Here is a 16,057-nt window from a genome sequence, read left to right as displayed (position 1 = left end):
ACCTGCAAATTAAGAAAAAAAGACCCAAATCATAATTTCTAAATTTTAACTTTTTGTTGGTACAGTCCACTCCAGATAATCGCAACACCTTGGGATCAGCGAAAATGTTGCGATTAACTGAAGTTGCAATTAACCGAAGTTGAGTTTCCTGTCCACTATTGCAACATACACAAATATGATAAACTCAAACGAGTTGTTGTAAACAATGTTCTGAGCCCACCACAGACTGAGCAATTTGATCGGAATAAAAAATATATGGCAGCCCTGTATAGATTTTGACAAGCAAAAGCAGCTTTGAGGAAAGCCGACATCTTAAGATTGGATTCACTTTCAATTTTTGTTCTCAACATTTGTAAGAGTCCAAGATATTAGCCGTGATGAGAGTCAATAAGCTCTCACCAAACCCGTTGATTACAATGCAGTTGTCAATCACAAAACAAAGGATACCATCGCTCAGTCTCTCCTCACAACTGTCATCATCTACCTGTTGTCTAAACCATGCCCAGCCCACTTGCCTCATATCTCAGACCACACAAACCCGAACTGCAAAGCCCTGCCCCCTTTTGTATCTAATAGAGTGGTGACACACTACTGTAGCATTAAACCCCGCCCACGCTCGATTCTTCAACGTGTCATGATTTCACCCATGATGAAATATAATCACGAAATTTTGTTTTGATTGATTAGTTGAATTTGCCTCCTTTTGAGGTCGAAAATTTGTCGCGATTAACCAAAGTTTGTTGCAATTAACCAGTGACTGTTATATAGAATTAATTCTGTTTCTTGGGAAATGTTGCGATTTACCGAAAGTTGTGATTATCCGGAGTGGACTGTATATTGACATATTATCAAAGCTGAAAACAGCTACGTAGCGGTATGACAAGTAAAGGTATGACTGACAACTGCACTCAAACAGTTTCTGAGTATCTGAGAATCATTGATGCAACACTCACTGAGCCAGGGTCATAAACTTTATTTACTTATTGAGATTTAAATGGGCATGGCTTAAAGGTGTGAAATTTTGTATCCAAACTCAGAAAGTAGACTTTCTCCCATTTAACTGGGAAACTCCGTTAAATCTGGAAAATTTTCTATCTTACACAAGGAGATTTGTCAAACAGGAGTGGAATCTTAGGATTCGTTTTTGTGTTAGATGCGTTTTGTTATACAGAGTCAAATTAGAGGAATTTATTTTGGGGGTATTGGAGCTTTCCTTCTTATAGAGGTTTCTGTTATGGCAGTGTCAACACATTTGAAATGTAGGCACCCAATGAAAAAAAGCTTTCCAATTGATGCAATCGGCTCTTATTAATAGTAAGAGATGACCTCACTTCAGTCTGATGAGGATGACTGATGACACTGTCGACTCCATTGGTTTCCAGCATTGAAGCAAAAGCAGCTATTGAAACACTTAGGCTCTTTATGGTGTACTATTGTTTGTCTGTCTCTTTTACTGATGCTAAGTCTCAGTTCCAGACCAGGATTGGCCGGGCAGCTTGCAAAGACAGTCTCGCACGTAGTGGGTGATTTGGGGAGCATTTCTCATTATGATATTTGTTGAAAGCCAAGAATATTGATACCGGGAATTCCCATTACCAAGATATGATGATGGCATGGGCCGAGACTAGGCTTGACCGCTGACATTACGAATCTGATCAATGATGATTCATAGGATGTTATTGGACAATAATAATCTTGGTTTTTCTTTGACTGCCCCATATAGCAACATTGATATGGCAATAATAGCCAATTTCAACTCGACAGTCAATGCAAAATTTCTAGTCTAATGTATATGCTTGCTTTTCAACCAATGAAATCCTTTAAATTACAGGAGTAATCATAGCCAGTGAACACTATCAGGCGACCGATGATAATGATATCAAGTCCCCAATATGCCAATGAACATTTTCCGTAAGTATGTGAGACAAAAACCTACTTACCTGGTGCTTCACAATGCACAAATGTTCAGTAACTTGATCGCCGTGTCCGAGAAAGTGCCATGTGACCGACTAGTAGTGAACCCTTCACATCAATGGAACATGTCTAAGTCATATATAGATTCTGCACTATCAAACTGATATCTCTGATTGCTAATCACACACAATAATACAAAAGCAAATCATGGTGTCCGCTCCCACCCTAACCAAGTTGAAAAGAAATTTGCTGACTACAATACCTTTACCTCGCAAGCTGGGAATGCTTGTGCAACTGGCAGTGCCACCTAAGCTTGCTTGGTATCAGGGATTTCCCATACTTGATCAGGGTGGCCATGCCACACACAGAATTGTTTCTATTATACATTTTAATTTTTATTATTTTTTTTTCAAGAACAATTTTTTGCCTCATCTAGTCAATGTTGTGTATATGCAAACCAACAAGTTTTTCAAGGGACTCAGAATGGTAATAGTGTTTGGCCATGTGTGGCTCTATTTGGCCATTTTTGAAATCGAAATTGGACATGGGGAACTAAGGCCATCTGGCAGCCCTGAATTTGAGTACAATCATCAAGACATGAGAGAAAAGTGAATGGCATGGGTTTGATGTTTTGTTTTTGTTTTTAAGGGTTTTACGGCGCTTGCATCAGGTTATATCAGCGCCAGTATAAAGGAAGAAAATGGGATGGTAATGGTAAGAGAAAGTAAGACAAAGGGGAACTGGGAACAAATAGGGATCAGATGTAGATTCCAAGAGCATACCACCAATGTACTTAGTTTGAGATCACCTACAAGTCTCATCCAGACACAAGCACATAATCCAACAAAGAGGAATACACTCAAATGCTTATATTATACATTAAAAATAAATATAATAATACATAACAGAGATGATTTACAAGGGAAAAAAATATCATCTCCCAAAACAATGACTATACATTTGACTGTTTCCCTCCCAGCCAGGACCCGGAAAAAAACCAAGTAATCTCATTCCAAGACAAAGACAGACAGTATGTTGAAAAACAGATATAAAGGGATAGAAGACACAGTATGTACCTCCCTGCCCGCTATGGGAGGTCAGGATCCCCACCCAGGCATGGGTTTGAAAAAAATAAACAGTGGCGAATTTTTATGTTGATGTAATTTAAGCAGAGTCGAGCGATCAACACACTAATGTCGTGGCATATCATTTAGACCAAGCAAAGATAACTGTGGAGTGTTTAAGCAAACAATGGCTGGCTCTGTCTTTTCAAGATAACCTACTTTGGTTGAAATTGCCACATAAACAGCTGGGGAAAGACATGAATAGTCGAAGTACTTTAACCCTCCCCCTCCCCCCCACCATTTTTGGTTGTTCAGCTCTAACGACAACTCTCTATGTCGACATTTGCTATTATAGAGAGTTTGCACTGTATGTCATTATTAGTGGGCTGAACTGTCCTTTGAGTTTCAATTAGCTTGGAAACTTGCAGCTTCTGAAACTCATGAACTGGCCAACCAAGAAGTTTTAAATGTCTCTTTATCAACACATTGAAGATATACGGTAAATTTTTAAATAACAAGAAAAAGTTGTGCTAAGGATGTATTCAATATTTATTGGAATTCTACAAATTTACGCATTCACCCAACAAGAACATTCTGAATAAATATGTATTATATTTACATCACAAATGATTGATCGACTTACCACAATGTTTCTAGAATTTACATAATACCAACCACACCCCTCCTCCAACACACACGCATACACTCAATCTTAAAGCAAAAGAAATATTTTTAAATGAAAAACTCGATGAATATAATATATCTATCATGGAATTTCAAGCATTCAAACTTGTTCTGTTTCTTCAACGTGAAAGAAGTTTCTGAGAACAGTTCTGGTTGTTTTTAATTATTTTTTGAGCATTAGAAATATGCTTAGCCAAAACTGTAAAATCTGCCCAGTAGATAACTTCAATGGAGAATTTTTCTAAAAAAAAAGTTTTGAACATCTTGAAAGATAAGCAACATCTTCTAGTTTTAAAATATAAAACGTCTGGTATATCAGGCAGGGTGATAAGTTTAAAATTCAGAACAGAACGTTAAAAAAATTCCTTTGTAACCACTACCTCGAAGCGGCATTATGATGGAATTGAGGAAAGTGGATGGGTGAACTGTGGGTGTGAACACATTGTATGCAATTATATTATAGAGAATAAAAAGGTACGAGATTAGGGTGATAAAAGACAAGAACATTTGTTTATGTGTGTGTGAAGGAGTGAGTGAGAGAAATAAAGAGAGAGAATTTGGGAAGTATAAGGGATTCTTTTATGTGTTTAGTTTTGCTGAGCTTTTTGTTGGTTTACTTCGATGTCATTGTAATTCCTTTTTATCATTTATTATTTGCTTAATTAATTTCAGAAATTCATTAGATAGTCTATGATACCCAATGTAAATTTTCAGAAATGGATAAATAAAGATCTTAATTCAGACCAGTTGACTACTAAACATCACAAACATTTATCAATAAGAAGCGACAAAATAATTGAATAATTTTTTATTTGACATCATGACAGTTAAAGCATCCACACATTGATGAATCACCTGTTAATTAGGAAATGTGGGCGGGGGGAGGGAGGCAAGTTACGGTGCCTGAGTAAGGAATTGCTCCTGGGTGACTTCAGACATTTTCGTTTATATCTTGTCAAATGCTTAAGCCACAAATTGCTGATTTAGACAACATGAAACATTCCAGTTATCTTTTTTTGAATTTTATTTATAATGAAATATCTTAACAAGAAATGCTAAGACTTCATCAAAGTCACAGATTTATTTTTAACATTTTTAAATTGAAAAAATAAAAGATAAATCAATCATTGTGTTTTCTGATTAGAATAGAGGGAGGGTCCTTTAAACATTATTTTTCCTTGTATAATCAACTCATGAAAGGCACAGGATTACATTTCTGCTCACAAGAACACAAAAATCATTATTTCAATATTTCCCCAGGTAAAATAGTGTTTGTGGAATGGATGATGTATTGTAAATGTATATTTGAAAAACAATTACAATAAAAATGGAAAATAGACAAGTAAAGCTTAACAAAATGTACAAAATCCACTCATGCTTTCATTCACGTGCTCTTGGGTCTAGTTTTGACATACCGCCTTTGGGTAAACCACAAAAAGATGCATAGAATTACTGTTGGAATGCCGATTCCAAGGCCAAATTCAAAGAATGGGAACTTGCCCTGTAGATGAAAAAATTAAGATGCTAAATTGAAAATCTGGAAAGAGAAACCAAAAATTTTGTGAAGTAAAAAAAAGTAAAATGAGAAACAGAAGAGAATCATTAAATAAAAGAAAGACTTTTTGTTTGCATGTAACCAGACTCCTCCTGTGCAGTGACGGAGAAATGTGATCTCCCTGGGGAATGTCACTTTCGTGATAAGTTAATAAATTTGCTTTTTCATTGCCTTTCGTAAATTAGACCCTGGTGTGATATATCATTGGTCGATAAACTTACATTTTCACAGGCCTTTGACAGACATCTTTACTAATTGATCATGACTTTAATCAACTCATTTGTAATATCTTTAAAAACCAAAAATGGTGAATCCCTCATCAAAATATTGGATCTTTATTTACAAACTATATACCGTGTGGGGAGGGCTGGAGTATACGGTGATATATATAGACTGCAGTGAATTTAGACTTCAAGACTTAACAAGTGGATGAGATCTTTTCAGTTCTTTCGAAAAACCAACAGACACGAAATTCAGCTACTCTTCCATGTAGAAGAAAGGGGCTGGTGAAGTAATGTCTGAGCAACAATACTTATTAAAGAAAAAAATGTTAAATTAAATGTCAACAGAACATAAATAGACGGAAGTGATTGCCCATACCTCTTTTAAACATTTATATCCATGATAGCCCTTTTCACACAAACAATTGGTCATGTTTACTCCAACATGCACACAGTATGAATAATCAGGACATGTATCTGGGATGAGTGCAGAAAGAAAAATAAAATAAGACATAGGGTCTAATGTGATTTTTTTTTCACTTGTGTACTTTTTCCTTTCCTGTCAGGTAATTAACTGAGCTCTTGCTATTTAATTCACTCAAATATAGAAAAACTTTTTTTTAAAAATCGAACCCCCCAAAACCGCTGAATTTCCAAGAGCATGCAAATCACTCTTTTGAAAATAGAAAAATTAGTTATGTGAACGGTAAATAAGGAGCAATTCTTCTCAAGTTAGCCATAGTATTTGTATATATGCATTAACACTATTTTGAATTATCTATCAAGTTAACAATTTTTGCTCATTTGGTTACACTCTGGTGAAGTTGATTTTTGGTAAGTCGATTTTATTTTCTGTTCCCCTAGGCATTGTCTTATCCGGAGTCTACTTTATATATATATAAATCTTGCCATTCGAAATGTTGTTGCTTTGCAATTCTTCTCAAGTTAGCCATAGTATTTGTATATATGCATTAACACTATTTTGAATTATCTATCAAGTTAACAATTTTTGCTCATTTGGTTACACTCTGGTGAAGTTGATTTTTGGTAAGTCGATTTTATTTTCTGTTCCCCTAGGCATTGTCTTATCCGGAGTCTACTTTATATATATAAAGTAGACTCCGGATAAGACAATGCCTAGGGGAACAGAAAATAAAATAGACTTACCAAAAATCAACTTCACCAGAGTGTAACCAAATGAGCAAAAATTGTTAACTTGATAGATAATTCAAAATAGTGTTAATGCATATATACAAATACTATGGCTAACTTGAGAAGAATTGCAAAGCAACAACATTTCGAATGGCAAGATTTATATATATATATATATATATATATATATATATATATATATATATATATATATATATATATATATATATATATATATATATATATATATATATATATATATATATATAAATCTTGCCATTCGAAATGTTGTTGCTTTGCAACTTGTATCAAGCTAATAGATGTCATATCAAATATATAAAAATGTAAATCTTTACTTGAATTAGAGTAAGAAGGAGAAGATGAGAAACTATGAAATTTACAAAAACAATGCACTAAACTTACAATTTCGTGGTGAAAAGCATGGATTAAGTTCATCCTTACACACTGTCTTGGTTGAAGAATAATCCTCATGACCCCATGAATAATTACCCCCTGGGCAATCTAAACTTGGAGGTAGGGAGCTGTAAAACAATCAGGTATGAATCTGATTCCTTCATTTTCACTAATTACTGATATTATATATATAATATAATAACAATATATGGCAATGTCTGCTTTGGAAGTCTTGAGCAAAACTGAAAATAACAGCATCAAAAAGTACAAGCAATATCATCATTGAATGTTTCGTGCTGAAATCCTTTGTCAGTCAACAAAGGCAATATTAATTTGGACCTGTAAATTCTCAGTCCATTGGCTAAAATCAACCAATTCATCAAATTGAAAAAAAATAATAATAAAGAAAGAAAAAAGAAACGATTAACATAATCGGATGAATATTACATAGCTGACTTAGAACAATAATCGTGCATGTTCCACAATGATACATATAGCACACAGGTCGTTTATATTGTAGATAGAAACTTTTGTGAATAAAATCAAGTGATGCTTTTTAAAACATTTGGTATTTAATTAAATCCTTGTTTATTTTCACACAGCTTCATGAAATCACCTATTTGTCTTCCAAATCTGCCATATTCACAGAGGTAGGCAATCTTACTGACTGCCTGAATGACAAATTTCACTGTTTCATCTAAGCAAATTTTGGCTACTTTACAATAGCGGAAAAGTAAAACACAGACCTCCGCAATTATGTGTCAGAGGAAGGCCTAAATCAAAACTTATATGGCTGTTTATCCATTACTTCTCTATTGCTTCACATTGTAAATTAACTGGTTGACTGTATTTCTTCACTTGTAATTTAAGCACTAATTAGAAGGAAAAATAGTGGTAAATTATAAATTACCAGTGCAAATTAATTTTCTGCCATTTTTTACTCTTGGATTTATGCTGTTCATTAATCATTTCAATTCCGCCATTACTTTCTTAACTTTGGATTTTGCATCACTTTCTCAATCATATAATTCACATCACCATGAAATGTCTTGAATTCATATATTCTACTTTATCATTTTCCATCGTTAAATGATTGAGATTTAACTTTGATATAATTCTTTTTCTGAGGTGTTTGTGTTTCGCAATTCTGGAATGTTGAACGTTGAGGTTGGCCAGCTTAATTGTGATAATCAGTTTCTTGTTGAGAAAGCCACTGCCTTTAATTGCTTCATCAGTAGAAACATTATTTGGAGTGTTTTTAAGATGAGCCTATCTTTACTTATAATTATATAGCGGCTAGATAAGTGGCTCTCTAAAGCCTACAGAGCAAAGCATGCCCATCCTTAAGTCTCTCCATTGGCTTATTGTCAAATAAAAGAGTGTAACTCAAAATTGCCACAATGGTTTTCAAATGCCTAAATGATAAAGTGCCATCATTTCTCTCAGGGCTTCTTGAATTATTTACACCTGCTAAACCAGTCCGATCCAAAATGAATGACTAATTAATATTCCAATAAGTTAAATATTTCTTGCTGAAAAATCTTTTGGCCCCAAACATATGGAACAAATTAGACAAAGAAATCAAAGACTGCATTGACTGTGTAGCTGGGTACTTTGCGATAGATAGTGTCCTATCAAAATGGTAGCAAGCAATTGCTATTGACCATTTTTGGAAACTTGGATGAACTCCGACTTTTTGAGTGCAATGGCTCTGAAGGACTATTCTCTTTTCCTTTTGAAAACATTCCTTTTCAGGCAGGCTTTTGAGTAATAATAGTACATGAGTAGAGCACTTTGTGGATTCTGTGTGCTGTCAGATCCATAGATTTATTTTCTAAATAGATTGATGCGTCATTCAATTGAAAATTAGCCTCTTCCTAGAGACCTTGCATTAAAATATTAATATTTGCTGTAAAATCTCCTATCCCTCCTGTGATTTTTCATGTTCGTTTACTTACAGGTATTGTATCTGTATATTTTTACCAAAATCAGTTCCCATTACATTTCCAATTTTGTTGCCTTCAAGTGATCTGTTTCAAAGGAATAATGGAAAAGACAAATAACAAAAACCGCATATATATAATAATAATAATATATATATATATATATATATATATATATATATATATATATATATATATATATATATATATATATATATATATATAATATATATATATATATATATATATATATATATATATATATTCTCTGGAGTGATCTATTTTTTACAACTTCAAATTAAAAAAAAAAAAGGATAGGGTTAGTTGGGCAAAGAAAATAAAAAAGTGAAAGGTGAATTTTTTTGGCTCGATCTTTACTTATTTTCACTGATTTCTATATCTTTGGAATGGGGGTTGAGCTTAAAAATCAGCCTAATCAGCGTTAATTCATGTAGTGTCAATTGTATTGAAAAATACTCACATGATAACAAGATGTGAAAGATTTGCAATTCCACTGATAAATTTTTCTCTTGTTAGATCACACTGTTGCAGATCAATTCTGTTGAGGAAAAAAATTAGAATATTTGAATCAAAGATGAAAATAATGTCTACAATACAAGAGTAATTATCTGAGGATCTTTCTTTCATCGACTTTAAAACAGTCTTTCTCAGACAGACTGCTCATTTTCGTTTTGTTTTTTAATTTCTCCAATCCCAAAACCTGAACACCGGATAAATATTGGGATTCATCCAATTCAGATAAGAATCGTGACCATTATACCCATAGAGTATAGTGAACCAGTGCAATCTGCTTAGTTCATTAAATTATGTTCATTTAATGGCCATCATTGTACATACCAGATATCAATAATCTGGGAGAACCAAGCATATGGAAACTAAATGAAAGATTACTTCTTGTTGTTTTATTTAAAAATGCAGAAAGTATTTTCTCCGATATAAAATACTCTTCTTCGTGGTCATTGTAGTAGCTTCTTAATGAATAGAGGATCCAGACTACAGTTTACATTTATGAATTTTAAGACAAACACACACATTTCAAATTATATGTGATCATTTCATTAATTGGTATTCTTTCCATGCCTCCAATATACTCTTGTAAATTCTGTAATGTTGTAAATTTCTATTTAATCCTGAGGGAGTTAATTCCATAAACAAAAGGCTGCGGGAAAGAATGAGTTTAGGCGGGTACAGTTCTTGATTGTTGAACTGATAATTTGTTGTCGTATCCTCTTAATAGTCTGTAATTTGGTTTTGTGTAAATAGTACATCACGGTGCTTCATACTATAATACTTTCTGAAAATAATATCTTTTATTTTAATTTTTATATATTTCCAAGATATCACTTTTTTTGTTAAGAGTGGTAAGGAAAATAGGAGCAGAGAAAAGCTGGTTTAAAAAAGAATTATGTATAAATGTAAGAAATAGATTTGCTAAACATATTTGTACTTGACAGGTTTTAAAGAAAATATTAAGCCAAGATATTAAATTCTGTCACTGTTGTTTTTTTCGTATTCTTGCAGCAGTATTGCAAATGCAAAATTTGGTGTATTCCGAAATGCACGGCAAAAATAAGATTTCTTTGGTCTCTCTTTTTCCAATGAACATTTATCTGTCCCTCTGTCCTAATATCTATAGCTAAGGTCAAATAATCTATCCAATCTAGCTATCTTTCCATCTGCCTATTTAAACAAAATATTTTTGCCCAGTCAAACAGTAAAACGGGTTTAACTTTACTATTTGTAGCTAAATCTTTATTCTTCACGAAATTACCAAAATGATCTTTTAAGAAGTCCTAATAATGGACATGTTCTGAGGAAGGAGTGTTAATACGGCAACACTATGAAAAAAAATTTGTAATGCGAGAAATTTGAGCTCTCTGGAGTAATCTATTATTTCTTTTAAAAGGAAAGAATTAGTTAGAAAGAAAATTTAAAAAAGTGAAGGTGAACAGTGAATTAACCATGGTCAGTGATGGTAATTTTTGGAAAGAAAGAAGAATTAGGCAGAGAATAGGGAGATAGTGAGGATGATTAATATGTCAATCAACATAGCACTTATTTGCCCCCATCTCTCTCATACCTGTTTTTATCACAAATATATATCAGTGGTTTTAGATAGGTATATCTTTTGTATTTGCTCTGTTTATTGATGCAGGGTCTATGATAAAATCAGTAATTCCATGAGCACAGTTATTATTTAGAGTCTTTTGCCTGAACTTAAAATTTTTACCCATAAACATTATTTGACACAGCTAATTTGTTGCCCTGTGAGTAAAAAAAAAAGTGAGCCACACTCGCTATAGCACCAGTTTTGGAAGGTTGGATGCCCCCTGTGTTACTTATCATTTAAATCTACTTGTTGATAAGACATTCAAAAACGTTATATATGCACAATACTTATAGTAATAGACATTGTCTCAAGCCAAAGTCACAGTAGGTACATACCCAAGAATTTCAGATGTGGATGAATTCATGCAGCATCTCTGTTTTATTTCAAGACCTGGATATTGAGAACAGTATTTTTCTGTTTCTGTGGAATTTATATTTTTCTTGCAAGTACTTTCACATATTGATGGGAACTGAAAATAAAACATTAAGAATGATTTACCATATATAAAGTCTTGTTATAGCAGTCTTAGAACATAAAATAATCAACAGAAGGGGTTTTAATCATGCAATGCAATAAAGTCTTCTGGATTCAGATCAAAATAACTTCAATAACTTTAGAAAACTGCCGCTGATTTCCTCCTGTAAAAAAAATGTAAAGAGTGATTGATTCCAAATTGGTTTTATCATTCTGAGTGACAGCTGAAACATTTGTTGCCATTTTTAGCAAACGTTGCCATTTTTAGCAAACGTTAATTATGTCACCATAAGCATTATTTTAATAGTATAATTCTCCTCATCATGTAAGAAATCCTCTATATAGAACACTCACACGCTGATTTTGGTCCAACAATTATACATATATATATATATATATACATTGAATCGTGTTTAATACAAATATGGTACGGAAAGTGCTCGACATGTAGCAATGGAGCGAATTATTCTTTTAATATTTACCTGTCATCTGCATTTTTTGCCAAATTGGGACCTAAAATTTGCCAAAAAACCCCCCAAAATTTGCCAAAAAGACCAAAATTTGCCCAAAACTTTGCAGAGGAGAACTAAGCGTTTGAGTAAAAATAACACGCGATACAGAAAAAAAATATATAAAAGACAATTTATTACATTTAAGGAGGCTACATTTATTAATTTACACAATAGCGTTGCTACAAAGATTTTAAAGGATCATTATCCGTAGAGAGTAGCTTCCCTTGGTTTGGGCCAAGGAAAAGCTGCAACATTTCTCAAGTTTCGCACTTTACTTTTTTTTTCGTTATTTTGTTTTCGCTTCTTTTTTCCCCCAAAATTTGCCACGCGATTTGCCAATTTTCCCAAAATTTGCCACGATTTGCCAATTTTGGGAAATTTGCCAAAATTTGCGGCCGCAAAAAATGCAGATGACAGATTTACCACAATGTTTGAGTCAGTCTACATCGATGTTTCAGGCCTAATCAGTCATCGTCAGGACTGTGTGTTACATGAGTTTGGTTTGTTGTCTGTTGTTGTTTGTTGAAGTGGTTCTGGTTTGTAGTTGATTAATAAGAACTTCCGGCGATGTGGACACGTATTGTGCATCTCATTTTTCGCGGGAGACTATTCAGACTGAATTGACACTTCGTTTTGGTACCTAATATACCCTTGCTATTGCACTAACCAACCTTATAACACATGCGCCATGCGCTCAACGATACCATGTGCCGTTGTGTTGCTTTGCAGTACACACCCACTTGTTGATTCAATTTGATTTTACAAGCAGCACACACACACACTTTTTGACTCTGTTCAATGTCGGTATCGCTTTGCATATGACACCCACAACCCGACTTTGTTTTCAATTAAACTTGATAGAAACAATTCACTAACAAACTGAGCCTGTGATGTGGGAACGGTAGGTAATGGATGAGACTGAAGTCGATGACAGGAGAGAATTAAATTTTGTGTGGGCGACCGGCCGATAACTTGCAATGTCTTCTCTGACATTTTTTGGTGTGGGGCGGGGGAGGCGCGATTATTACCTTAAAAAGAACCACCACCTCCTCCCCCCCCCCCCCAAAAAAAAGCAAGATCAGCAATAAAAACAAACAGGCAAGCAATAAATAAATAGAAGAAAAAACTCGCCTCTTCAACATAAATAAACAGTTCCATAAACGAAAATACAGTTTTACTTCGGGAGGCCAAAATCTTGGTCTCCCAAGCCAAAATCAACCAATATGGTCTCAAATCTGCCATTTCTTTCTAAAATCCTTGAAAAAGTTGTACTCAGACGTCTTTCACAACATCTCCATGAAAACAATCTATGGGAAAAATTTCAGTCAGCTTATCGTTCTTACCACAGCACAGAAACTGCTCTGTGCTGTGTTGCGAGTGATTTGCTTGATGTTTTAGATAAAGGTTCTGTTTCTCTTCTGACATTATTAGACCTTTCGGCGGCGTTTGATACTATTGATCACGGTATTCTCATTAAACGACTTAATATAACCTTTGGCTTGTCTGGGACTGTCTTGCAGTGGTTTGAATCTTATTTAGATGGCAGAAAGCAACAGGTTATGATTTTAGATAAACTTTCTCGTCAACATACATTGTCTTTTGGTGTTCCTCAAGGCTCTGTTTTGGGTCCAATTCTTTTTGTTTTGTATACTTCTCCATTATCTAATGTCATAACTGGTCATGGGCTGCGCTATCATCTCTATGCAGATGATACGCAACTTTATGCTACTGATAAAACTAAAAATCTCGAAAATATTGTGAAACGTGTGGAAGAATGTGTGACGGATGTGAAAGAGTGGATGGATGCAAACAAGTTGAAAATGAATGAGTCAAAAACAGAAGTGATGATTGTGGGAAATAGAGGACAGTTGAAGGTGAATGATGGTCTTGAGGTGTTGATTGGGGGTGAAAAGATCAAAGTTTCAAAGACTGTGAAAAATTTGGGTGTCTATTTTGATTCAGAAATGAGAATGTCAGCTCACATTTCTGCTCTCTGTAAATCTTTATACTTTCAATTGAAGAAAATCAGTTCGATCCGTCAGTATATTGCAATTGGAACATGTAAAACATTGGTTGTTTCCCTCATTTTTTCGAAACTAGATTATTGTAACTCGCTGCTTGTCAACTTGCCTCAGGCTTCTATTAAACAATTACAACTACTGCAAAACAGTGCAGCAAGATTAGTTTTTGGCCAAAAAAAATTTGATCATGCAACCCCTTTGTTGGCCTCTCTCCACTGGTTGCCCATTGAAAAGCGCACATATTACAAAGCAGCGTGTCTTGTTTATAAGTGTTTGGCTGGTATAGCACCGGCATATCTCACAGATCACGTGGTCATGTGTAAATTTGAAAATTACACTTTAAGATCATGTAATGACCAAACGAAAATTTCGGAAAAAAGATCAAGAACAAAATTTGGTGATAGATCGTTTGCTTGTTTCGGCCCCAAGATTTGGAATGAACTACCGCGTGGTCTGAGGGAGTGCAAGTCTTTACCTACTTTTAAAAAGAATCTCAAGACACATTTTTACTGTATTTGTTTTTCTTGACTCTATATGAATCCTTGATTTGGCTATGAATTATTATTGTTGTTATTATTTTTTCACTTAAAATTGATATTTATATTGTAAAGTGCCCAGAGCTTGTGTTTTACACGAGAATGAGCGCTATATAAATGTGTATTATTATTATTATTATTATTATTATTATTATTATGGCGAGGGAGACCAAAATCTTGGTCTCCCTAGACTTAGACACTTCCTAACATCTTAATCTTAACTTTTTAATAACATTAAATTCAGGGCAAAGTTGTATATCGCAACCACGAAGTTCGTTCCAGCAAAATCCTTACTCAAATCTTAGCGGCCATTTTAGGCCAGTTTTAAAATCCAAATGGTGGTTACTACCGAAATGCTACTGTTTCAGGTCACAAAGTCCGTCAGTAAATAACAAAGGCAAATAGTAGAAGTCTAAGAAGTAGACCATTTTTCAGCCATTAAACTAAGATAAATTTTCTTCTGCTTATTTGATTTTCACAATTTATAATTAGAATCGCGTTGAAAAGCACTTTTTTAATGATATAATATAGGTTTCCCATTGAGCTTAATCCAATTTGAATTTTTTACCAAAGTCTGCCAAAGTACCTATTTATATTAATGTTTACTATTTCTGAAGATATTGATATAGATACCTGATTCTGAGCAGCTGATCTCCCAGTAATACTAAAAACAATACATAAGAAGAGTGATAAACACAGTTTTTGGGGCTTCAGCTTTGCCATTTCGGTCACAGAAAGACAGTCTCAGAATGAATATTATTAAATGGTGTCACAAGACGACTTTCCACCAGCAAAGTTCACAGCCTCACACTAGCAACACACTAATCTAACGATAACACAGCAGTCGACTGAGTGGCAGTGAAGGATGTCTTTTCTACTCCAACGTGTTATCTTACTCCTTAGCAATGGTTGAAAGCTAACCGACAGATAAATGGGTTGGCAGTTCAGTGTATCTAGAATATAGTAGTCAAACACACTTCTTATCACATTCTTCTAATGTACCAGGCTAAAGAGCGAATAAAAACTGAACTTGCTTTACCAGCCATCATAATAATACTCTAACGGGGTTGCCAGAAGAAAAAAATGTAAAAAGCCAAATTTGCTCGTAAAAAAGCCAAAAATAAATAAATAAAAAGCCAAATCCCGAATGGTGCATGACCCACTAGAGTACTATAGTTACGTCATGCCTGCACCCCTACCACTCTCACTTTAACCATGGAATGTCGCTACCCTCCCCACCCCCGATTTTAAAAAAATGATAACGGAATTTAGGCCAGGTATTTATTTTATCGCCAGTTTAGTTTGGACGTCAAATTACTGGACTAAAAATATTCTGAAATTTGACTTACCGACTTCACTGACTTCAAACTATTATTATTTTTAAGAATGGGCCAGTTAAAATTTCTTTTTAAAATCCAAACCGATGGCGAAAAATG

General features: G+C 34.2%; 1 protein-coding gene across 2 annotated transcripts; it reads right to left on the bottom strand.

Moving 5' to 3' along the window:
* Window positions 1-3,509: 3,509 nt before the first annotated feature.
* On the bottom strand, window positions 3,510-15,693 carry LOC144963022 (all-trans retinoic acid-induced differentiation factor-like). 2 transcript variants are annotated; one of them, XM_078896591.1, is made up of 7 exons: window positions 15,255-15,693; window positions 11,414-11,547; window positions 9,429-9,506; window positions 8,963-9,034; window positions 7,014-7,132; window positions 5,818-5,915; window positions 3,510-5,163 (listed from the first exon to the last, which is right to left on the bottom strand). In XM_078896591.1, exons 1-7 carry the CDS (start codon window positions 15,342-15,344, stop codon window positions 5,047-5,049), a joined length of 708 nt encoding a protein of 235 aa, XP_078752717.1. In that variant the 5' UTR covers window positions 15,345-15,693; the 3' UTR covers window positions 3,510-5,046. The 2 variants fall into 2 exon arrangements, with proteins under 2 accessions (XP_078752717.1, XP_078752716.1); XM_078896590.1 differs by lacking the exon at window positions 15,255-15,693 and adding an exon at window positions 13,196-13,321.
* Between the last annotated feature and the right edge of the window lie 364 nt (window positions 15,694-16,057).

This window comes from Berghia stephanieae, chromosome 1 (genome assembly GCF_034508935.2).
Source record: "Berghia stephanieae isolate SIO BIC M18660-M18661 chromosome 1, UCSD_Bste_1.3, whole genome shotgun sequence".
In the NCBI taxonomy this organism is placed as follows: domain Eukaryota; kingdom Metazoa; phylum Mollusca; class Gastropoda; order Nudibranchia; family Aeolidiidae; genus Berghia; species Berghia stephanieae.
Note: the sequence above shows the minus strand (reverse complement) of the source record. Positions and strands in the feature narration are given on the sequence as shown.